The sequence below is a fragment of the Eptesicus fuscus genome, chromosome 15, assembly GCF_027574615.1.
Source record: "Eptesicus fuscus isolate TK198812 chromosome 15, DD_ASM_mEF_20220401, whole genome shotgun sequence".
Taxonomy (NCBI): Eukaryota; Metazoa; Chordata; class Mammalia; order Chiroptera; family Vespertilionidae; genus Eptesicus; species Eptesicus fuscus.
In genome coordinates, this window is record NC_072487.1 from 59,981,102 (window position 1) to 60,007,171 (window position 26,070).

Sequence of the window (26,070 nt, forward strand, 5' to 3'; positions counted from 1 at the left end):
CCAACTCAGAGATATTGTGAAGCTCAAATATGAAAACTTAGAAAAGTTTTTAAGTATTTTCCAAAAGTATGGGGTCATTATTAAACAATCCTCTTTGATTAGAAAAGAAGTTTGTTTTTTCTTCCAAAAAGCTGAAATCATGAGTCCTTTTATTTTTAAAATAATAGAAGCTAAAATTATACTACATATTCTTTAAAAATATATATATATATACTAAAGACGTTCTAATCCATGGAATGTGTTGGCGTTGCAGCTGTGATTAAGGGGTTCCCATCAATAAGTAGAAAGTCAGGGCAACAATGAGAAGCAAACAAAATGGAGAGGAGAAGGTCTGGTAGGCAGCTGACGGCATAAAAATGTCTTCATACTTGTAAATACTGACAACACGCTCGGAAGTAGGTGGTGAGTCTATATCGTGTCGGGTGATAGAGCCTTTAAAAAAGAAATGAAAAGGAAGGGGCAATTAAAGAAAAGTACATATTGAAAATGATATATTCTAACAACAGAAAAACAAAACAAAAATCTTTCGTGTTGAATACATAAGCAGTGATTATAAAGATCTGGAATCAGGTATCAGAACTCTCAGAATTCCTTACAATTGCACATGTAATGACGAACAGAGAAGTTAGTTAAATTTATCCAAAAAGACAAGTTCTCGTGAATCTGCACACCCACTACCAGAACAATGCTATGGGTCTGCCTACAGCACCCCAGTTTTAAGTCTGCTACTAGTATTGTATGAATGCTTACTTTTAAGGTCTCTAATGAGTTTTATATTATTAATACCAAATGGAAAACCATACTTTGATTTCAAAGAGCAAGAGCTACTAATTGCTTTCCTCAAATATATATTTTATATATGGATTATTAACAACCCCTGAGTACACCAGACTCCCTTACAGGTGGAAGCCTCTCTCACATGGTCTGTGGAACATAAAGTGGTAGCTTGCTCAAGTTGGATGGAACAGTACAGGAAGTAGGAGGATTAAAATGCCAAAAAATGTTTTTTGTTAATTCTCATTTGAGGATACTTTTCCCATTGATTTTTAGAGAGAGTGGAAGGAAGGGAGAAAGAGAGAGAGGAGGGGGAGGGAGGGAGGGAGAGAGAGAGGGAGGGAGGGGGAGAGAGGGAGAGAGAGAGGGAGAGAGAGAGAGAGAGAGAGAGAGAGAGAGAGAGAGAGAGAGAGAGAGAAAGAGAGAGAAAGAAATATCAATGTGAGAAAGACACATCATTTGGCTGCCTCCTACAGGTGCCCTGATTGGGGCCGGGGAATTGAACCTGCAACCCAGGTTCATGCCCTTGATCGGAAATCAAACCTACAACCCTTTGGTGAGTAGGCCAGCACTCTAACCATAGAACAACACTGGCCAGGGCCCAAATAAATATTTGAACAGAAAGCTTGTTTTTGACCTGGTTAGAAGTGGAAAGAGGAAAAGGCTGTGTTTAAAGGCTACTTCATAAGCTGATTAGAAGTGCCTGACCTCCTAACCCATTTGAAATCCATATGTATGCAAGCCCTATGAATAATCCATATTAAACCTGGGTTAGGGAGACTAAGGCAGATGATGACTTCAGAGCAAATGTCTCCCTGGAAACAGGGCTCAGGTAAAGGTCCTATCTGCCAGAGAAGCTGCACCGAACTTGACATGTCACTTCCTTGCTCCAGTGTCCATGCTGGCTCCTGTTAGCACAAATCAAACTCCTCAGGTTGGCACGAGATTTTTCTCTCAGCAAATCCCTCCCCTCCCCTACCTGATGTCCCCTGCAGACTCCTAGGCTTAACTAAGCAGTTCTAGTTCATGCCTTCCTTAGAGAACTCTAATCCATGCCCCTCTTCAAACCTTAGCTCAAAGTTTATCACCTCTGAGAGACCTTAAGAGCATGAGAAGTTTTCATCAATAGAGAGGTGTTAGGCCCTAGCCGGTTTGGCTCAGTGGATAGAGCGTCGGCCTGTGGACTAAAGGGTCCCAGGTTCGATTCCGACCAAGGGCACATGCCCAGGTTGCGGGCTCGATCCCCAGTAGGGGGCATGCAGGAGCAGCCAATCAATGATTCTCTCATCATTGATGTTTCTATCTGTCTCTCCCTCTCTCTTCCTTTCTGAAATCAATAAATTAAAACATTTTTTTTTAAAAAATAGAGAGGTTTTAGGAGGGCGTCCAAGAGACAGGAAAAGCACAGCCTGGCTGTAGGGTAGGAATGTGCCTGTTTTGTTTGGAGATAGTGAGAAGAACAGAAGTCCTGAGTGATCTTACCTGGCAAGGCAGGAAGGTCTGCCATGCTGGCTACTATGCCAAATGTGTAAGAAGATGAACTGCTGAAGTACAGCACTTTCCAGTTTGTAAAGCGATTTCAAATACTGTTTTCATCTAATCCTTACAATAATTCTATAAAGTCGAAATTATTGTTGTCCCCATTTTAGATATAAATAAATTGGAGTTCAGAATTTAGATAAAGGCTAGATACGGCTACCAAGGGACAAAACCAATGCACAAACCCAACGTTGTAGACACCAAATCCCATCATTTGAAACGAGTTCCTTTCTCCAGGCTAAGATATGATTAATTTCCCAGGGTACTGAAAGTACAAGAAGACATAATTGCAGATCCACTGGTGTTAATCTGGGACATACGCAAATGGGAAAGTTGTCACAAAATCTATCTGAAGGCATCTCAATGTTTTTTCAATTAGAAACAGAAAAAAAAGTTTATGAACGCTCCAGACAAATCAATGGAAACAATTTGAAGGGGGGGAGGGGGAGGTAGATCAGACTGGGCAATATATAGTTGATAGGCACACAGTAAAGGAAGACGAAACTCCCAGGAGCCAGAAGAGTTCTCACACAAAGACTGCATAAACTGATGAACAAAAATAGATCCAGAGACAGAGAAGCATCGATCAGACCATCAAACCTCAGAGGGAAGGTAGGGGAGGGTGGGGGTAAGGGGGAGAAATCAACCAAAGGACTTGTATGCATCCATATAAGCCTAACCAATGGACACAGACACCAGGGAGGTGGGGGCATAAGTGGGGGGGGGGCAATGGGGCGATAAGGACACATATGTAATACCTTAATCAATAAAGAAGAAAAAAAAAAAAGACTGCAGTCAAGACATGCCCAGGCTTCTCAGGCCATTAGGCTGATCAGCTGGGAAATGCTGAAGACACAGCGTGACTTGGTTTTAGCAGCTGCTAAAAGGTCTCAGGACATCCTCAGGTCTTTGTTGGGGAGATGCTGGAAGAGCCTTGCCCCCCAAAGGGAGGTCAGCAACGGATCAAATCCATGGGGGCTTGTTAGAAATGCAGGATCTCAGGCCTCTCCCCAGGCCACTGAATTGCATATTTAACGATAAAGGCAGACGATGTCTGTGCACGTTAAAAATGTGAGGGGTAACGGGCTAAATTATAGGATAATTTGGTGGATTTGTGACCATCAGGATAGTCATAAAGTGAGCACACTGAAATGCCTGTCAATCTCCAGAGACACTTTCCTGCTCAGTATTTGTTTGTTTGCATTTAGAGCATAAGGGCTAAGAGTTATCACTGACTTTGGAGCCAGGCAGACCTAGGGTTGAATATTAGTTTTCCGTTAGTTAATGGTAGTGCCCTGAGCAAGTTCCTTAGTCTACAGAATCAGAATATAATATCTTTACGTCTCAAGGATGTGGTGAGGAATAAATGGGAGCAGGTGAGAATTAAACACAGCCACACCCCACAAATAGTAGTCAGGTGATCTCTTTCATTCAGCACTTAACTCATCATATGTTATCTTGTATTAGTCAAGCTACGCACGTTGTATACCTTATCCATTTGCATGTCCGTGTGAATGATAAATCCGTTATAACCTGAAGGCAAGATCATATCTCCTTTTTTTACAATATTATCCCAAGTGCTTATCACTCTCTTGCCCAATAAATAACGAACACCAGCACAGCGGTGTCCAATGTTTAATCCAGATGCCAAAATGCAAGCTTACCCTGAATGGCTGGGCCCCAAGCAAACAGATAATACCAACTCAGATGCAGGTCGACAATTGTTTCATCTCTGGGAACATTCACGGGGCGTTTAAATCTGCAGGTGACTCGATTGTTCTCATAAACGCCTTCTTCATCTCTGGCAGGATTCCTCTGGATCTCCTTTGCCCACTGGCCTACGTTATAGAAGTGCTGTATGCGGACCCTGCCATTGTCATCATGGACGCAGGCCATGACGTCGTCACCACCCTGGCATGGAAAATAATGAAGAAAAAAGTCAGTCTTTTGCAAATTTCTCTGCTAAAAAAAAAAATTTCAGCCCCAGCTGTTTGGCTCAGTGGATAGAGCGTCGGCCTGTGGACTGAAGGGTCCTGGGTTCGAATCCGGTCAAGGGCACGTACCTCAGTTGCAGGCTTGATCCCCAGCCCTGGTCAGGGCTCTTGTGGGAGGCAACCAATGGATGTGTCTCTCTCACATTGATGTTTCTCTCTCTCTGTCGCTCCCGATCCCTTCTACTCTCTAAAAAATCAATGGAAAAATATCCTCGGATGAGGACTAACAAAAAATAATACAGAAATTTCACTGAGAAGTAGATATCCCATTACCTCTGTCATTTGAAATCCCACCCCCAAAATCATTTTAAATGCCATTAAAAAGCTTTCACTAAATGACCAAAGTTAACATCACAATGGCTGACATCAAATGCCTCCTGATATGATATTGAGAAAGGAATACGTCACCAGCTATATAGTATTCTTGCCAAAAACACAGAAACTAAACTAATCATTAAAAATACAATCAGACAAATCCAAATTGAGGGTCATTCTACAAAGAAAAAATTGGCCTATAATCATCAAAAAAATCATAAAAGACCAAATTTTTTTAAAAGGCTAAGGAACTATTTAATATTAAAGAAGATGAAATATACATGACAACTAATGGTGTGGTGTTCCTGGACAGTATCCTGGGTCATAAAATAAAAATTTCCATAAAGAACAGTTTGAAAATGGACCATATATTGGATAATACCATCAGATCAATGTTAAACTTCCTGAATTTAATAAGTAAATGGATTTAATCTCCAAAGTTTCCAGAAAATAATAATAACAACAATAATAACAATAATAGTAGTAGCAGTAGAGAGATAAAGCATGTGTGGCAAATGTTATCATTTGTAAAGAAGTTCTGGAACTAGACAGTGGCAATGGTTGCACCCTGAGAATATAATTGATGCCACTGAATTGTATATTTTAAAATGGTTAAAATGGTAGATTTTATGTAATGTACATTTTACCACAATAAAAAAGTTATCAATTGGTGATTCTTATATTGTACTATCCTTGTGTGTAGGTTTAAAAACTTTTCAAAATAAGTAAAAAAATATTAAAGGTGTTCATCAGTTCTAACAAATGTTCTACTTTGTGCAGGATGTTGATAATGGGTGAGGCTACGTATGTCAATGGAAATTTTCTGTACCCGCTATTCAATTTTGCTGTGAAGATAAAACTGCTGTAAAAATAAAACCTAACCCTGGCCAATGGCTTATTTGGTTGAGCACTGTCCTGTACACCAAAAAGATTGCAGGTCTGATTCCTGGTCAGAGCATATACCCAGGGTACAGTTCAATCCCCAGTCAGGGAGTGTATGGGAGGCGACGGATTGATATCTCTCTCTCACATCGATGTCTCTCTTTCTCTCTCTCTCTCTCTCATCAATAAACATATCCTCAGATGAGGATAAAAGTGAGAAAAAAAAAACATATACGTGGGTGAAGATTAAAAAATAATAAAGTCTAATAAAAATAATGCACCATTTCAAAATAAGTTAAAGGCTATTAAGAGGGGTTCCATTTTGCTTTTCCTGTCTATCAGGTTTTGAAAAAAAAAATTAACCTGTGCTTCTTATTGAAATAATAGGAGAAGAAAAGAGAAATCGGTAATGTAAAAGCCTTTAGGCAGCATAATGTCAAACATAAAATTTGAATGCTCCTCACTCAACCTCCCAGCTCTGAACCCCATAATCTTAACAGCTGCACCATGCCTGCAAATGCAGTCCAGGACAGGAAATGGTCAGCTGCAACCCAAGCCAGCCCCTTGGTGTGGCACACACCTGCTGTTTCTCCTATTGACACCCCAGTCGGAGATAAGAGATGTAGATTCATAGTTGCGCAATCTTACCAGTTGGACCCGTTGTTGTCTTACTGCCTGGACTGGGAATTGAGGTCACCTCTCCTGGTGACCTCTCCAAGAACAAAACGCCCCGGGAGCTCTGACTGCCTGGACCGTTCTCTCAGTTTCCTCCTACCACCCATCTACATCCCATGTCCAATCCATTAGCGAAGCCTGTCTGACCTCCAAAACGTATCCAGAATCTGAGCACCTCTCACCACCACCACTGCCGTGACCCTGGTCTGGGCTGCCCTCTTCTCACTGCCTGGATCTCAAACAGGCCGGGGAAAGAGAAGTGCATGCGCCAGGGTGCAGAGGCCTAAGGAAGTCCAGTTGTTTGGAAAGCACCCTGGCTCAGTGAAGTGGCAAATGATGGGGCTACAGAGAAAGGAGGGAAGGCGGCAGCAGAGGCACAGAGAGGAGCACAGGCAGGAGATGGGCAGCTGCCTGGGTCCCTGGTGGCCTGCCTGTGCCTGGTCACCGTCCTTTCTGCGGTCCAGATGTGTGCTCGCCCAGCAGAACTGTGGAAGACTGAATTGTCAGACCCAATTCTTCAGCCCCCTGTCGTTATATTACACACCCATACCTTTTGCAGGGCCTCTCGGTAGGGGCTGTGTTTATCGAGGCCCCTTCCTTCTGGGCTTGGCTGTGTGACTTGCTTTGGGCAATGGAGTGTTAGCGGCTGTAACACGAGCAGAGGTTTGAAATAAGTTTGGGTTGCCCTTGCACTCCTGTCTCTGCCACGAAAACAGCATGCCTTGGTAGTTGCCGGTTGCAGAACGATCAGGGAAAAAAACCTAAATCCAACACACGGGCAGGAGCCAAGCCCAGCTGAGCCCCAGCCAATGTGCACACATGAGCAACAAATACATCTATTAAATCCATGGAGCTTTGGAGGCTTTCCTGGCAGGATGTCTGTGGAAATGGCTGATAAAGAGAGGTACCACGAAACATCTTGTGTTCTCAAAACCAACCCTGCCTTGGTTGTTTAAGCTAGCGTGAATTTATTTTAACTTGCACCCAGAGAGCCATACTAATATACTCATTAGACTGCTTTGATGAGTTTCTTTGCTTTGTGATGCTTTGCAAAAGCAACCAAATGCCAGAAATTAGCTTCTTGGATTTAAAAAGTGGCAATGGTAGCGTCACCATGCCCATTCGCTAAACTCTAGAGCTCTCTAAACTCTCAAGTCACACAGCAAACGAAAGAGAAAAATAAGCTTCTACCGTGCTGTGCGTCTCACCATTTTCCTGTCTGAAGAGAATCCAACTGCCACCCAGCCATCTGTGTCCGCACTCAGCTCAAATTCCACATCGGCCCCTATAATCCGGTAGCTGAGGAAGTAGTCACAGGTCTCTGCATTACAGCCTGGTTTTCCATATCTACAAGGGACATCAAAACAGACATGACTCAAGAGGGTAAAGGGGGTCAAATATATGGTGATGGAAAGAGGTTAGACTTTGAGTGGTGAGCACACAATGGAATATGATGGTAATTACACAATATACCCCTGAAACTTATGTAATGTTATTAATTAGTGTTACCCCCCCAATAAATTTAATAAAAAAACAGACATGACTCCTTCGTATTCTTATTTAAAATACATTAAAAGGGCATCGATGGATCAGGCAGGATGCTAAGCGACATTGCTGAATAAATTAGATCTTTGCTTCAAAAAACAGTTTCACTCAGTTGGGAGGGACCTCATAGATGAGCTGCTTCACTTTATCTACATATTAATAGGAGCCCAGAGATGGGGAGGTTGCATAGTGAGTCAGTAGCTGCAACAGGACTTGAACCTGCGCCTCCAAACTCCCAGCCAGTGTTCTCTACACTATATTAGTGTCTCTCAAATATTAGTTATTACTGAATTATTTCTGAATCCCTTTTAAATGAGAAAATTCTCCGAGTTAATAATTTAAATTATTTTTGTTAATTAGATGTATACCAATTCTTTCTACTTTAAATTTTGCAATTACATGAACACCAAGTTGCAAATTAAATATAAATTAAACTACAAAACCAGGAACATTTAAACTGACAGCGTTCATGTGCTGGATGATGCAGTTTCTCTTAAAGTAAAATTCCGCTCACATACATATGGTATGTCTGACTGTACTGTGCAGGGTCTTTTAACTGAGCACGTTCTATTAAACATGACTCACTCTCCTGCACTTTTATCTGAATGACTGCAAAACCCTGGCATGTACAATGCGCCCACTGAATACTTCATCTGGTATTCACTGAGCATGTATGCATCATCTATTTATAGAATTTGCCTTTGCTGTATAGGTTCTAATACAATCACAAATCCAGACACTAAAGCATACAGCAATATAAGGTGTTTCTCCACAGAATCAGATTATGCATACATTGATCTTTTAAAGAAGCACCATTGAAATAAAGACACAAATTTATTTTTTTATTTATTTTTAATTTACCTGAGCAATGTTTTTAATTAAAAAAATTTTTTTCCAATTACAATTGATACTCAATATATATTAGTTTTCAGTGTAAGCATAGTGGTTAGACAGTTATATAACTTCCAAAGTGATGTCCCTGATAAATCTAGTGCCCACCTGGCACCTTGCAGAGTTATTACAATATTATTGACTGTATTTCCTATGCTGTACTTTACATCCTTATGGCTATTTCGTAACTGCCAATTTGTACTTCTTAATCCCTTCACCTTTTTCACCCACTCCCTTCCCATCTGGCAGCCATTCGTCTGTCCTTTGTATATATGATCTGTTTCTTTTTTGAGAACAGAAATGTAAATTTTCTTACAGAGGACTTGTGGGTCCTTTAAGAACTGACAAGCCCTAGTTTGACGAACACTCTTTTACACCCTTTTTAGGGTGACAGAAAATTGTAGCAATGGGCGTGACCATCGAAACTCGGATGGAAGCTATCTGAAGGAACAAGACACAAACCTACTAAGTGCTGACTGAGGAGGGAGGCAAGGACTAGGCAGGGACTCTAGCAGCCAGGGTGAGGTATAAGCTCCAGACAGGAAGGAACTTGGGTGGAAAAGGTTAAGAACAGCTAGAGGAGGAGTGAATGGGCCAGAAAAGAGGTCACCCTGAAGCCAGCAGGGTACTAAAATTCCTTCACTTCTCAAAAATACCCCTTAGTCACCAGAATTATTCATTAAAGGCCATTATCCTTAATATTAGTATTATTGGATTATTTTTATTCCTTAGAATGTTCTGGTAATCCAAAGAAAAGCTCAAAACCCCTATAATTCAGTCCCGCTCCCCCCCTCCCCCATAGATCTTGAGCAATGGACCAAAAAAATATAAATCAGAACTTTAGAACAGTGATCAACCAAATCTTTACTTAAGGACAATTTGTTTCAGAAAAAAAAAACTCAAAGAGAAGGAAGTTTTGCAACAAACCAGAGCTAACTTTGTGGGAGACCCACTGTCTCTACTACTGTTTTCTAGCTCTAGCCCATCATGTCATGATAGAATACTATTAGTAATCATGGAAGGCCTCACTACAATAACCAGTGCTAGCTACAATAACATGTGCTTAATGACTAGTTAATATCATACAAATGTCAATACATCATGACTATTTATTTGAAAAGGAATTGGGTATTAGACATGTTTATCCTTGTCTGTCTTGGCCATGTCCCTCCTAATAAACGTGGACATATTCTGTGTGATTCTTCTTCATACAGCCAATTGGTTAGGAATAGACAGTGATGCCAATGGCAGCACAGTCAAAATGAAGCATGTTCCAGTGTTCCAGGCCTTTAAGACTGAAAACTGGGGTGGCTATCAGAAACAGGCCATATCCCTGCCGAGGGTCTGAAGGAGTACAGGCCCCTGGTAAGAATGGGCTGCGTGCAATTTCAATTCTATCCTGAGAAATACAGCAACATCTCAGTCTTAAAGTTACCCAACTCACAGGTCTACCAACCTAAAGCATCCCTTAGTTTTACCACAGTCATCCACTTTGATTTTGGCAAATGGATCCACAGGAGGAGCAGTAGGGAAAGGGTAACCTGGACAGTGAGAATAAATAATGGTTAGAAAGTCCAGTAACAAGTTTTTCAATGAGAATTAAAAAAAAATAATACATTTACTATTTTCTATCACACCCATCTAGATGTAGATATAAGGCCTCAGAAAAGGGCCCTGTGTAAGCCTAATCACCCTCTTCGTGAGAGGAGAATACAGGGTACACATCTTTGAACTGAGCCTTACATGTTAGCTGAGAATAAGTGACTTTTCCCTCATTTTACAGGCAAGGAAACTGAAGCACTGAGAGGGGGAGTAAGTTCACATGAACACTGGCTCACCACTGTGACCTGGGAGCTTAAAAAATCACAGTTTTAATTCAATACACATGCCCCAAGAGAAAAAAAAAATAGCCCTGGCCAGTGTGGCTCAGTTGGTTGGGCATCATCCTGTGCACCTAAAGGTCACTGGTTTGATTCCTGGTCAAGGCACGTGCCCAGGTTGCAGGTTTGATCCCTAGTCAGGGTGTGGCAACCCACTGATGTTTCTCTCTCACATCGATGATTCTCTCTGTCTCTCCCTCTCCCTTTCTCTCTCTCTCTCTAAAATCAATAAAAACATATTTAAAAAATTAACAATGACCCACTTATATATTCAGTACTAGAGGTTTTCCATTTATATATGTGATAATAGAATTTTTCCACCACTGCGAACTTCCATTTTTCATTAAGGGGCATATACCATTTTCATATCTCACTAAATTCTTCACACACATCATTTCTAACAGCTGTGTATTTTTCTTGTAACATTGCTTGGCATCATAACGCATTAAAACATACACTGAAGGGCAAGCCTGCATTATGCTTCCAGTTTGTAACAAAAATAATTTTCTCCTGGACTGTTTCCTCGGTGTACGAAGGAGCCAATTGTGATTCATCTTGTATTCTCTGCCCAGCATCAAGCCTAGCACTGGCCACTGAATAAATGATTGACAAATGAATAAGTAAAATCACCCTATAGCATTAGGAAAATAAATACCCATTTTAAAAAATGACTGTCTTATTAGTTTTTCTTTTCCCATTATTTTGATGTCGTTTCTTTTTTATTTGTAATGTTGTTTTTTTTAAGTGAGATTCTGTTTATTTTGTTCTATGAATTATCCTTTAAGGAAAAAAAAAAAACCACTGGACTGCATTTTCCTGGCACACATCTGTGTATTTTGGGCAGGGGTGGGGAACCTTTTTCCTGCCAAGGGCCATTTGGATATTTATAACACCATTTGCGGGCCATACAAAATTATCAACTTAAAAAATTAGCCTGCTCTATTTGGTCAGACATGTAATGAACTCACCCCTAGTACCTTGGCAAGGCCTGCCTTAGAGGAGATTTTTGTTTTTCTCTTTATATTGAACAACTGCTGAATGCTACAAACTATGCTGAGCCTCTTCATATAACGTTCTTCCTGGTATTTCTCACTACGGTGCTGTCCCAGGAGGGTGACAGGCCCCGATTCCACGAGGAAGGCTCGGCAACTGCATTCGGGAGTCCCCTGGACTCGCCCTACGTGAGTCTACACCGGCTGCTCCTGAGCTGCTTCCTTTATAACAAAACTATACTAACTGTAGGTGCGGTGCCTTCCTGAGTTCTATGAGACATTCTAGTGGGTGCCCCTGAATTGGTAGCCGGTTGGTCTGAACTGAAGACAGTCTTTTTGTGGGCCACCCCTTTCACTTGTGATAACTCTGGGTCATTAATGCCAGAAATAAAACTTCAGTATACTCGTTGGGGCTGGCATCAGAATATAAGCAGGTTTTTCAATATTACAATTTTCCCTGGAGTTAAATGATCTATTTGGCATAAAATAAGTTGGGACTATATGCCAGCATCTAAGATCCTGCTAGGTTGCAAAAAGTCTTTTATGTCCCCAAGACCATTATCCTAAAACTCCAGCATGACTACCTGGTAAGATAATTACCAAAAGTACCTGCAGCAGAACCTGGATCTCAAGTTCAGGTTCCAGCCCTAGCCGGTTTGGCTCAATGGCTGAGCATCGGCCTGCGGACTGAAGGGTCCCGGGTTCGATTCTGGTCAAGGGTATGTACCTTGCGTGTTCTGGATTTCATTTCATTTTTAAGTTTCATGCTGTGACCTTTGACCAACCTCCCTGTCCTTAGCAAGCATATTGAAGCCTTCTAGTTGATGATTATCTGTGCTCCATAAAATGTAGCCATAAATATTTTTATTAGTAACGATTGGAATGGCATGACAACAGAGATAAATATCCAACTGGAAAAAGTATTGATTATAAGCAATCATCTATCACAAGACCACCAGGAGGTACGACCCTGGGAGCGACTGCATTCTTCATCCCTTTGTCTTGTCAATCATTAGTCCCCGAGTTATACTATTGCAAAAAGTACTGCAACAGGTGTCCGGTAGCAGAGAATAATTTGTGCCCAGTGCTGGGCCGTCTGTCCCCTCTGGCTCAATCTTCCCCGAGGGAAATTACCCTATAATACATTCTGTTACAGTCTATGGCAGTGATGGGCAACCTTTTGAGCTTGGTGTGTCAAACTTCGCCAAAAAGCTGAGCATAACTCGGGTAGTGTGTCACTTTGAGGAAAAAAACATTATTTCGCAAATGTTTCATCCTCAGGAGCAGCAAATGTTTCATCCTCGGCATGCGGCTGCCTCAGCAGCCACGTGTCATCAGAAATGGCTACGCGTGTCAGTGCCGACACGCGTGTCATAGGTTCGCCATCTCTGGTCGATGGAGTTGCCTGGCGGTCTAAAGACGCCTTCTCGTTTGGGTGGCCGTTAGACCTTTGCCCACCATCGACATGGGGTTCCTACCTGGATAGTCCACAAGCACCTCAATCCCATAGCCCAGCACTAAGCTCCCCCACCTCCCAAATGCTCTTCCTCCTACGTTTCCTATGGCGGTGAAGAATGCCACTGCCCACCACAGCCTTCCAACCCTGAAACCGTAGTCCTGGGTCTCTCCACCTGCTATACACACTCACCCACCATTCTTTTACGAGTATTCCCACCCTAGAAACCCGAGCCTGCCCTTTCACACTGTGCCATCGCCTCTCCGATCCCCCCACCGCCCTCCCACTTCTTCCACCACCTGCCAGCTTTCTAAAATGGGAAACTGATCTTGTCACAACACTGTTTAAAGACCTTTATTGGCCGCCCCTGCCCCGTCCCCACCATTCTCTCTTTCCTACACTTACTTGTCTGCCTTGGTCTTGAGATACATGGGTTAGAGCCCCCAGACACGGCCAGCTCTTCCTTCTCCCCTTACATTGTCCACCCCCCATTTTTTACTACTGGTTTTGGGGTTTTGTTTGTTTGTTTTTGCTTGTTCCTTTCCCTCCATTTTGATGGCTATTTTTTTTTTAATGTTTTTATCGATTTTTGGAGAGAGAGGAAGGGAGAAGGATAGAGACATAGAAACATAGATGAGAAACATCATTGATTGGCTGCCTCCTGTATGTCCCCAAGCATGTGCCCTGACTGGAAATTGAACCAGTGACCTCTTGGTTCATGGGTCAATGCTCAACCACTGAACCACACCGGCTCAAATCCGAAACCCAAGCATGTGCCCTGACTGGAAATTGAACCAGTGACCTCTTGGTTCATGGGTCAATGCTCAACCACTGAACCACACCGGCTGGGCTTGGTGCTATTTGTTTTCTTTTTTGCTAAAATAAAAACTTAGATTGAGACCAAATAATATTGGTTTAGGGCAGTGGTTGGCAAACAGCAGCTCACGAGCCACATGCGGCTCTTTGGCCCCTTGAGTGTGGCTCTTCCACAAATACCACATGCGGGCGCGCACGTACAGTGCGATTGAAACTTCGTGTCCCATGCGCAGAAGTCGGTTTTCGGCCTGGGCGAGTCTATTTTGAAGAAGTGGCGTTAGAACACTCAAGGGGCCAAAGAGCCGCATGTGGCTCTCGAGCCGCAGTTTGCCGACCACTGGTTTAGGGCAAAAAACTCCCCCCACCTTTCCTTCTTCTCACATGTGCCCTGAAAAACTTCCAATAACTATTCTGTTGTGGAGACCAACGAAGCCACTTTTTCTCCCTGTAATACAAGAGGTACTTATTTTCGTGGTTGATTTTTTTTTTCAGGTTCTCAATATGGTTTTGTGGTTTCCATCCCTGTCTTATTCACAGATACCATCTATTCCTTTCCTGCAATCCCTTGAGCCCGTTTTGCCATCCTCCACTGAGTGGTTAATGGCTTCTGGTTTGCTATTTATTGCCTCTAATTAACTGCTTGGATCACAGCCCTCAGGTATTAATGTAGTCCTTGAGTCCTTGATATTTTAACCAGAAATTATCTGTGCAGATCTCTGAGAGCCCCTGCACCAGCATCTGTCTCTTTCTGGACTGCGTGAGTCATCGTTTCCGCTCAGCGGAGCCACATCATGAAGTAAAGCTGTCCTGGGACTTTGGAAAATGGAAAGCTACACACACACACACACACACACACACACACACACACGCACACACGGAGCCTGTTTAGCAAAGTGTTCGCCAAGGCACTCCTCCACTCAGCAACCTGCAGTTCTCAACTGCCTACCTACCAATTCCAAACACCTCTTCTCAAGTCCACTCAGAAAAGTATCCCATCCCGTCTGTCCCTCTGCATTTCCTAGGGACCCTCCGTTCCAGGCGGGCCGGACAGCTTGCACACCTTTTCCTTAAAGTCACTCAACAATCCCATACAGCTCTCTGCTAATTCCTGGCTGTGTGGCTTTAGCTAAAATATCTAAATTTTCTGTGGGTCAGTTTTCTTCACTGTAAAGTGGAGAAAACTGTAGTATCTAAGTCAGAGTATTGCTGTAAAGATGAAAGTTAATATGTAAAAGGTACTTAAAACAGTGCCTGGCACGTAGGAAGCACTTATTAACAATTAGCTCTAATTAGTGTTATTATTGGGCTAGATTCATGGTGGATACAAAGATAAATTAGATATAGATTATCTTTAAAGATATAGATGGTTTTTATAAGTTACTTAGCTTTTTGTGCTTTGTTTTATTTTTCTATCTCGGTTTCAGTAAAAGATTCAGAGATCATAAGCTATCTCCTGCCCATAAAAAGTACCGTATTTTCCGGCGTATAAGACGACTGGGCGTATAAGATTTTCCTGGGTTAAAAAGTCATCTTATATGCCGGAAAATACGGTAGAAAATATGTCTAATCCATTATATCTAATCCCATCAATATAGTCCAATATACCGTATTTTCCGGCGTATAAAACGACTTTTTAACCCAGGAAAATCTTATACGCCCAGTCGTCTTATACGCCGGAAAGTACGGTGTGTGTGTGTGTGTATATATATATATATATATATATATATATAGTGTTTCTACTTTTTCTTTTTCACTGAGCAAGGTGATACTACACTGAGTGGCCAGATTATTATGATCTCTGAACGCATAATAATCTGGCCACTCAGTGTGTGTGTGTGTGCGTGTGTGTATGTGTATATATATATGTGTGTGTGTGTGTGTGTGTGTGGCCCCGTGCATGAATTCGTGCATGGGTGGGGTCTGGCCAGCCTGGCCAGGGGGAGGGGACATGGATGGTTGGCCGGCCTGCCTGCTGGTCGAACTCCTGGTCAAGGGGACAATTTGCATATTAGCCTTTTATTATAGAGGATATACACTGAGTGGCCAGATTATTATGCGTTCAGAGATCATAATAATCTGGCCACTCAGTGTATATTTGTTCAAACCAAAGAACAAATGAAGAGATACTATAAATGAAAAAGTGTGTGTGTGTGTGTGTGGTCTTTTTATTCTCAGATGGTAACTGTCTATGCATCTCAAAGGGGGAAAGCATGGAGGTAACATTTGCATCCCATATGTTTGTGTGTAGGGCGATGAGTTATGTAGCTGCATACAATATGCAGTCGATGTAGGAAGAATATAAGCAGATAAAGGGAACTCTGCCCTCCCAGGCCCTGCTCTTCTCTCTACTGCCCCACCAGCTCTTTCCCAAGATAGGAAAAATTGTGATCTGAACTCGGTGGTCAGGAGTGCATTGACGGGGCCATGTCTTACAAGTGGTCAGGTCACTGTGCCTGAAAGATAGCAACCAAGTATGGTGTTATCCCCTTTTCCTTCCTATACAGGGCATGGGCCCAAGGACAGGCCAGCCACCATCACCCGTGTGGCTGTGGAAAGACTCAGGGTCTGTTCCTCAGGCCTGGCCTATGGGTCTTAGCAGCTGGGAGAAGAGAGCAGGAGGCTTGCTTTACTTGGGACTTAACCCTAAGCCAACACCCAGCTCAGTTCCTGTTTTTGTTTGTTTGTTGTTTTTTTTGTTTGTTTTGTTTCTGTTCTCCTTTTTCATTTTGTTTGTTTTTTATTTTATTTATTTTTTTTTATTTTTTCTTTTTTTAAAAATATTTTTTATTGAGGTATTATATGTGTACATATCTTACTATTACCCCCCCACCCCACACCCACACATGCCCTCCCCCCCCAGAGTTTTTCGTCCATTGTTTATGCTTATATGCATGCATACAAGTCCTTCGTTTGATTTCATAACTCCCCCACCTTTCCCAAACTTTCCCCCTGTACTTTGAAAGTCTGTTTGATGCTTTACTGTCTCTGTATCTATCTTTTTGTTCACCACTTTATAATGTTCTTTACTATCCCTAAATGAGTGAGATCATGTGGTATTTTTCTTTCATTGACTGGCTTATTTCACTTAGCATAATGTTCTCCAATTCCATCCAGGTTGCTGCAAATGATGAGAATTCCTTCTTTTTTATGGCAGCATAGTATTCCATTGTGTAGATGTACCACAGTTTTCCGATCCACTCATCTGCTGACGGGCACCTAGGCTGTTTCCAAATCTTAGCTATTGTAAATTGTGCTGCTATGAACATAGGGGTGCATATATCCTTTCTGATTGGTTTTTCTAGTTTCTTCGGATATATTCCCAGGAGTGGGATTACTGGGTCAAATGGGAGTTCCATTTTCAGTTTTTTGAGGAAACTCCATACTGTTCTCCACAGTGGCTGCACCAGTCTGCATTCCCACCAGCAGTGCACGAGGGTTCCTTTTTCTCCGCATCCTCGCCAACACTTGTTGTTTGTTTGTTTGTTTGTTTTTGAGAGAACAACCAGAATAGGCTATTTAGCCATAATCATGTGGTAATTTGTTTTACATTCTACTGTTGTTCTAAATACTACATAGATTCTGGGCTAAGAACCTCAAGATAAAGAGGGATGCTTGGTAAGATTCAAGTCCTAAGATCCTATTCAAACTTCTGGCTGCACGTGCAGAATGGGTGAGAGGGACAAGCAAACTGAGGATCTGAATACACACTGCATGCCCTGCTGCTCCTGTGCAGTCACCTCACCTAAATGTCCTCCCTCTTCTGTCTCACCCAAGTCTTTCATACTTCCCAGCTAACTCTATAAAGCCTTCCTATGGCTGCCGCCCACCTGATGTCCACGTTCATAAAACTGTCTGGGTTATACAACTAACCTTATTCTCTCTGGAGATACATCTGATCTTGTTCTGCATTTGTTAGGTCCATGTGCCCAATGAGAATATAAGCTTTCATGTGCCACATCTGAGTTACCTGGCAGTGGGATAGGCTGACTATGAACAGAATAAATATGTTTTAGATGCTTTCAGAAGCAGATGGACTTTGGGATACTTGTTCTTTTCCAGAGTAAAAGATTCTGCATCTGCTTGTTGTGCTCCCCCTGCCTCCCTCCCCCCTATTCTCTCCTTCTCCCTAGCCACATGGCTACCCAGCTAGAAGACTACATTTCCCAGCCTCCTTTGCAGCTAGGTCATATAATTATGTTCTTGACCAAAGGAATGTGAGCAGCAGTGATCTGTACAGCCAGCTTAAGAGGAAACTGCTTGCCCCGAACTTCCTTTCTTCTCCTTTCCTCAAGCTTGAACAAGGACATGCAACTCAACTTCCACACAGATGAGGACCAAGTCTTAGGAGATGATGGAGCAATCAGATGGAAGGAACCTGAGTCCATGAATGATCTTGTGGATCAGAGCTGTCCCACCAGCTCAGACCAGCCTGACTCATGTGAGACAAAAACAAACCATCTTACTTAAGCCACTGTATATTGAGGACTCTGTTTCAGCAGTTAAGCCTCTGCCCAACTATTTTCCCAAATCCATTCTCTCCATCTTCCTTAATACAATAATTCCAATTTTTTAATTGGACTTATTACTTCCCAGCTAAAAGGCTACACATCCCAGCCTCCTTTGCAACTATGAGTGACCACATGACTAAGTTGTGGCTAAGTAGGATTGTTATATGGGACTTCTGCATAATCTCCTTATAGTCAGTGATCTTCTTCCCACTTCCTCTTTCCTACTGTCTGGAAAGTGAATGTAATGGCTGGAGATCATGCAGCCATTTTGGCCCATGAAGTCACACGCTAAGAATTGTGAAGAAGCCCTAACCGGTTTGGCTCAGCGGATAGTGCGTCGGCCTGTGGACTCAAGGGTCCCAGGTTCAATTCCAGGTCAAGGGCATGTACCTTAGGGGTGTGCAGGAGGCAGCTGGTTGATGTTTCTCTTTCATCAATGTTTCTAACTCTCTATCCCTCTCCCTTCCTTTCTGTAAAAAAATCAATAAAAATTAAAAAAAAAGAGAGATCCAGGGTCTCTGATGACCGGTTCTGGGATGCCTACTTCCAGATTTCTGTATATGACAGAGAAACTTCTATCTTATTTAAGCTATTAATCTTTATTTGGTGTAGGTAGCTAAACCTAATCCTCAGCAATATTCAGTACATATTAGTTGCTGGGATACACATTTCAAATCCTAACTTTATACACACACACACACACACACACACATATATAATTATAGTTATTTATTTATTTACTTTTTATTTTATTTATTTATTTTTTTACTATTCCTCCTAGCAGAAGAAAATGAAAACGACTACTTTCCAAATGGCAGGAAAAGAGGCCAGCTTCCCTTCCTTCCGAGCAGAATCACCGGCTTTGTGCTCACTGAAGCATCCCCGCGGGGAGGTCTATGGCTGACAAACCCCAGTCTCCGGGCCCAGCAGGCCCCACAATGGTGGCTCACACCAGGGGACCCTAACAGGCCGGGTAGAAAAGGAGTGGGTGGAGGCGGGGAGGGAGAAGTGACCCAGCGCTGGCGGCGGGGCAGTGAGCGCGCACAGAACACGGAGAGGTCAGGGCGCTCGCCTTTGCGAATCTAGGTCAGTACTAGATTCGGGGAGGAAATAAGGCAGCATCTCTTTGAAGTCTGGATTTCTGCTTTCCGCCGGCTGCTCCAATCTCACACAGCCCGGGCCAGAAGGCAGCCTCCCCGCCTAACGTCCCCCCCCCCCCCCCCCGCCCCCCGCCACCTGACCGAGAGGGTGGAGGCCAGGTGCTGAACACGGGGGCGGGCGGGGGGGAGCCCACCTGTCCGCAGCTTCGCAGGACTTGGCTGGCACCCTCCCCCGCCCGGCCTCAGTCTCCCCACCTGCTAAGCGGACAGCTAGCTCGTGGGGCCCCTTCGCCAGGCGGATGGGGGTCTGCGCGCTGCGCTCTCTGCCCGGCCTCGGCTGCGCTAGAGCTGCCTCCATTCGCATCCTTTCCAACTCCCCACCCTCGCTCCCGCCGCCGCCGCCCCCGCCCCGCACCCGGGTCTCCCCTCCCGCCCCCCTGCACCCCCCCCCCCCAGCCTCACCTTCCTCCGACAGGTAGCGCAGGTCGTAGAACTCCCCGGCGAAGGTGCCGTAGGAGGAGTCGTGGCGCCGCACCGCTTCGTCGGCGCCCGCGTCGCCCCGCACGCGGCCTCGGGGTCCCCGGCCCCCCGGCCCCGCGCCGTCGTCCCCGGGGCTGGCGGCACAGGCGGCGGGCCCCGCCAGCAGCAGCAAGAACAGCGGCGCCCAGACCCCCCGGCTCTGCCCCGGCGGCGGCCGCGCCATCGCTGCGCACCGAACCCTCAGCCTGGCCGCTCGGGCCGCTGCGGGGGCGCCGCGGGCGCGGGGCCGGGACCTCGCCGCCGCCTCCGCCGCCGCCAGCACGCGCCGGCCCGTCCCCCGCCCGCAGCCCGCGCAGCCGCGGAACCGCCTGCACCCGCCGCCTCCCCGCCTCGGTCTGCGCATCCTCGCCTGGGCCCGAAGCCTCCCCCTTTTCCCTACCATCCCGTCCTCCTCGCTCCGCACTCTCCTTCCCAGCCTCCCCCGTCCTTCCTCCCCGCCTCCCCCTTTTGCCTCCTCGCCCTGCGCGTGGCTCCCACGGACGCAGGGGTGGCCCTCCCGGACTTGCTCTTCAGAACGTGGTCCTCAGCTCAGCAGCTCAGCACCCCCAGTGTGTGAGCGGCACTAACCTCGCCGCACTGCAGGCTTCGGCAGTCAGGGTCTGCACTTCACCCAGGTCCCCCCAAGACCCCAAATGCACGCGCAGGTGTAAGAAGTGCCCCCCCGGAAGGGTTACCTGGGACACACCTTGTCAGAACTGCTGCCTCCCCCACCTTGTTCAGACACGTTTTGGTTTAGATAAAGCACTTACTGAACCCATTATGCCCTGGCATCATCACAGGAGGAGATTGAAACAGCAAGATCCCCACTCGAGGTGAACCGAGGGGCTCTGAGCCAGGGGGACACTGGAGCCCAGCTCTTTGGGCTGGAGGCACCTGCTTCCTCTCCGGACTGTTGGAGTGTGGCATCAGCAGAGGCTGCTGGGGCCTCTGCATAACCCGCCCCCTTCGAAGCGAGGCAGCCGGTACTCTGGTTCGCCCGCAGCAAGCTTTGTACCAGGCCTGATGGCCACGCTGAACGCTCAGCTCTCTCAGATCCATTCCTGCCGCTTGCAACTCACTTTGGTTGTTTACTCAGCCGTCCCTTTACTCCCACCAAGCACTTCACTGCGTGCCAGGCCCCCGAGTTCTTCTCTAGGGGTGGTTTTGGAGTGACAGCCTATTCAAACTAAGCAAGCTGTCTTCCGTTAGAAAACATGGACACCGTTCCTTTTAGGCTGGTATTGCAGAGTCAGCATTTTTGTCTGCTTTTCTTTTTTTCTTTTTTTTTCGTTATTTTTCTTGCATGAGCAAATAAAGTAATGATGGAGACAGAAAAGCATGGAGAGGTTCCAAATGCAGACCCAGAAGTCAGCTTGTGTGGAGTGGTGACCTCCATGATGACCAGGAAGTTTAAATAAGATGGTATAGGTAAGAATTAATAGGGTTCGAGGCTACTGGTGGCATGGATGAATACACAAGGTTGCGAAATACAAACATTCAAAAAGAAACTAGTGACTGCAGGGGAGACGGGAGAGAGTGCTGGCGGAGAAATAGTGAAAAGTGCTGTGAGACTCAGGGATCAAGTGTTTGCTCTTGGGTATCAGCTGACATTGTCGGGGGGATGTTCAGTTAGAACTTAAACATGTTTACCCCGACGGGTGAATCAGGTGTAATTCATGAAGCACGTTCGGCTTCGCGAGGTCTCCCAATATACCAGCTGTTGCAAGAAGTCAGATTTATTGCTTGAAAAAAGGTAAGATGAACTACAACTATTTAATCAAAACAAAGAGACTTTGCGCCCCCCCCCCAAAAAAAAAAAACAACAGCTTTGTAATGTATAAAATTCTAAAATACAAAGGAGGCAATCGATGGAAAAAATCTATAAACATGTAATGCTAAAAAAAAAAAAAAAAAAAAGAACACGAAAACCCTACTTCTTAAAAATTGAAATTCCTTTCTTTTCTTCTCCTATTCACCAGGGAAGGTATAGTCAGTTTTAAATGGATCAACATTTAGAAAAAAAAAAAAACCCACAGCAAACCAAAAACACACACATTTCTGATTTCAGTGTTGATTCTCTGGTTTGGGAACCTGAGCTTGTTATCTATTGCTGTTTTATTCCCCCTTTTTTTTCTCTTTTGTGCACATTTTCTGGGAGGAAACTTTCCCTGAATATTCTGAGACCACTGTCTGAGCAAGAGCCAGCTACTCACACAAGGACCTGGAGATGAACCTGAGCTTAATTTCACTTTTAGAAGAAACCACCTTTATTTTCTCTTCTCATCAAAGCCACGTCACTACGACAACTTTTTCTCCCATTATAAAAACTCTCCCAAATCAGTGCTGCATCTCAGTATCTGACCAGTAATGGATGTGCCCATGCTCTGTCTAGTAATGAATGTGATTTTTCCATTTTTGATGGCTTAACGAGTAAAAACTGTGATCCTGGCAGCTTCTCCAAAGTTAAACAAAAGTTCCCAGGTGGCCAAACTATTCCAATCTCAGCTATACACCCAAGAGAATGGAAAACAGATGTTCACCCAAAAACTTGTACACAAATGTTTGTATTATTCATAATAGCCAAAAAGTGGTGGCATCCCAAATGTCTGTCAATTGATAAATGGATAAACAAAGGTGTGATGTTCATACAATGGAATATTACTCAGCCATGAAAAGGTGGTATGTTCATACAATGGAATATTACTCAGCCATGAAAAGGAATGAAATACTAATAAACCTTGAAAACATTGTGGTAAGTGAAATAAGCCAGACACAAGGGACCACATATTGTGTGATTCCATGTATACGAAGTATACAGAATAGGCAAATCCTTAGGCAGAAATTAGGAACAGAGAGTAAATCAGTGGTTGCTAGGGGCTGGGAGACAGGCTGTGACTCTAGATATGGAGTTTCTTTTTTGGAATGATGGAAATGTTCTGGATTTAGTGGTGATGTTGGCACAACGTTGCAAATATACTAAAAACCACTGAATTTGTACACTTTTAAAAAATGGTAATGGAATTTTGAATTATTTAAAAAAAATAGTGACCTTTGAGATGGTGAAAGAAAGGTAAAGATATTAGAATATTCCTGTGCTATTTGGGGAATATGAAATCTGGGGTGCATTCAGGTGGGATCTTTTGAATGCTCTAAGACCTCGTTTTAAAATTCTTCAAACATAAGAAAGATGCTCCTACACAGTCTACAGTCCACATGCCCTGTGGGTCGCCAGCTTCCCAGGTCCCTTGCACTCACCCCCATGCCCATCAGGAGTCAGTGGCCCACAGTTTGGAGCCCTGGAGTGATGATGTCAGCACGCTGACTTCCCCACCCTGGACATAACGTGTGTGCTGCTGATTGCCCACCCTGGACATAACATGTGTGTTGTGTGACCATATGATGCCGCTGCTTTGGTTTTAAGTACATAAAGCAGATGAAGTGACTGTACCAATTCACTTTTACCCCTGTGAGCCCACCCAAGCCAATGTCTTCTGCTCAGCCCCCAATGCCAGCCACCCGTCATACATTTACGTAGGCGAATAACCAGGACAACTGCTGAAACAATGGAATCCTCTTGATTTTACTGATTAGAGTTGAGCTGCCAAAGGTACTGGGTTTTCATACACAGTAGTAGCCAATTAGTTTGTGATCAGACTTCTGAAACATCTGTGACATCCACCTTCTGAAACATCTGTGAACCCAGGGGGACGCGGGGCGGAAGAAGCAGGAGACTCGGAGGCTCCTGAAAACAGCGGCTGGAAAGCCCATGCATCCCTCCTCAGCAGCAGAGCCAACCTGACACCACGTGACACTGGGGTTCCTGGCCTCCGCAAGAGAACTTCCTGTTTTGCCCGGGAGGTTCCCATCAGAGAGCAGGAGGTGAAAAGCAAAAGACCCAGAAAGCTAACAGGTTAGGGGAGGAGGAGGGTGCTGGATTGGCAAGAGCTGACCAGCCCAGACACAGAGAGCTCCCCGTATTGTACAGAAAGAAACACATTTGGCATCATCGTGTGCACGAGATAAAGAACGGCGGAAGCTGTTTTAAAGGTACAGCCAGGGGTCATGTAGTACAGGGATTAAAAGGTCCCAGATACCCCAATTGCCCCAGATGGCTTCACCAGCAGAGCAGACAGCAGTAGAAGCCATCAATGAGATGAGCACAACAGCCTGTGAAAGGCAGAGCCAAGCCCCACACATTCTGATAGCTTCTAACGACATCACTGCACCACGCCAAGTACAAAAGGGGCTGATGTTTACAATGATGACCGTGACTCATCAAGAAAAGGTGAAATACTCTCCAGTGTACTCTGTTTACTAAGGCAGGGACGTGTGTAATACATCTTAGAAAGATTTCCCTCAAAAAATATTAATATTTTAAAGATTCAGCACTTCAGGGGTTAATCCTCTGTTATCTGAATATTTGCTTGCATGCCTCCCTTTACAACAACGCTAGTAAATGAGGCATTGCTCTTTTTAAATAATCATTAGTATCAAATTATTGGCACCATTCAGTTTTTAAGTACAGGGACAGGAGAGCAAACTATACAGCACAACATAAAAATACAGTTCTGATACAAACATATGAGATCAGGTCCACTTAACAAGCGGTCTTAAGAAATGGGTGGACATTTTACACACAAGGAAATAGAGCTAGTAAATCATCACATGGAAAAGTGCTCGGCCTTGCTAGCAATTAATGAAATAAAACAACCTTTCAAGAACAATTGTACACACCTATTAAACTAGCAAAAATAAATTAAAATGGCAAAACCCAACACTGGCAGAGCTATTGGTAAATAGAAATGCTTATACATTGCTGGTGGCATCATAAATTGTAGGAGTTCAAGCATTCAGAGGGGATCGAGGGGGGTGACCTTTACGGTCCTTCCAACCCAAAGATTGGATCTTTCTAGAAAGCAATCTGGCAATAAAGCAAGAATTATACAATACTTCATGCTCTTTGACCTTACAATCCCTCTTTGGAGATATTCCCAGGGGGAGAATCCAAAGGAAGGATAATTTTTTTTACAAAGACATTCATAGCAGCACTATTTATAAGAGTGAAAAACTTGGGATATAACTCAACTATCTAATAATGGGGAGAAGTGAGGTTAACCATTGTTATATGGATATAAAGACATTTAAATGGGTGAGAGCAGGATCTGTATTGAAAAGAGAAGTTATGTGTTAGGTGGAGAAGTACAACCAAAGAGTGTGTACACACCGATCATACCTATGTAAAAAAGGTGTGCATATTCATTGAGAAAGCTTGGGAAACAATTTGGAGGGCTAGTTTGTGGCGAGGGGGGTTCCTTTTTTTCCTGCAAAGTTGTTTAAGTGCATAATAAAAATTTAAAAACACATTTCTGGAAACTTACAAAAAGAGAGCAGAGTTTCTCCTGGTCAAGGTTCTAGCAACAGGATAGGAATTGATCAACTTTAGAAATAATTCTCCTTTAGGGAACACCCCAATGAATCCTGATATCGAATCATCTTAATCTTGTAAGGATTTTTAGAATTTAAGCTATAATTTCCTACTTTGGGTTCAATCATAAATTCTGTGTATCCCAAATAATATCGTAGTTAACAAAGTCACAAGTGAAATTATGTTTCAGATTAAGCTGAAGTACCTCGAGTCCTGGTGATTGCAACTTTCCTTTTCAGTTCACCTACTCGTGTCTGAATAAAAATGAATGTTAAAGACTTTAAAAGATCTGTGTATTTACCAGTGTAAATGAAAAAACCAGCAATAAAGAATTATTCTCTCGTTAAAAATGACTCTTTAGCAAACAGTCAAAGCTTGGTGTTAAATTTCAATCATACAAAATCACATGACTGAGGTTGATAGCAAAGGATTCTGCGCCTTAGTAACGCCTGTGGTTATCAATGAATACACACCACAGGTACTTCTGAAAAGGAATCCCCATTTTCCCATTTTCTATTTTTTCGCCAAGACTTACAAATCCTGTCTCCACCGCATTGAGTAGTAGAAAAACTCTAATACTCCGGAGACATAAAATAACTTTTCCAATAAAAGTCAAGCCAGATGTTGGCTTCAACTAACCATGGGGACCTGGGCGAGCAGAGCACACGTTTGCAGGTTGTGCTAGAGTGAGCACACAAAGCCCGAAGAAGGAAAATGACAGAAGGCACCACGCCGTCCTCCAGGCAACAAGGGGAGAAG

At 43.8% G+C, this 26,070-nt stretch overlaps 1 protein-coding gene across 1 annotated transcript; it reads right to left on the bottom strand.

The window, feature by feature from the left end:
* Positions 1–219: 219 nt before the first annotated feature.
* FRRS1L (ferric chelate reductase 1 like) lies at positions 220–20,085 on the bottom strand. Its single transcript, XM_054727360.1, has 5 exons — positions 19,830–20,085; positions 10,072–10,156; positions 7,388–7,526; positions 3,978–4,224; positions 220–432 (listed from the first exon to the last, which is right to left on the bottom strand). Exons 1-5 carry the CDS (start codon positions 20,068–20,070, stop codon positions 260–262), a joined length of 885 nt encoding a protein of 294 aa, XP_054583335.1. The 5' UTR covers positions 20,071–20,085; the 3' UTR covers positions 220–259.
* Positions 20,086–26,070: the final 5,985 nt, after the last annotated feature.

Excerpts from the sequence above, each read along its gene's own strand:
- FRRS1L (XM_054727360.1), bottom strand. The coding sequence starts at position 20,070 with ATGGCGCGGCCGCCGCCGGGGCAGAGCCGGGGGGTCTGGGCGCCGCTG. Across the intron at positions 7,527-10,071 it reads AAAACTAAGGGATGCTTTAG|ATATGGAAAACCAGGCTGTA; the intron begins GTTGGTAGACCT and ends TGTCCCTTGTAG. Across the intron at positions 4,225-7,387 it reads TCTCTTCAGACAGGAAAATG|GGTGGTGACGACGTCATGGC; the intron begins GTGAGACGCACA and ends TTTCCATGCCAG.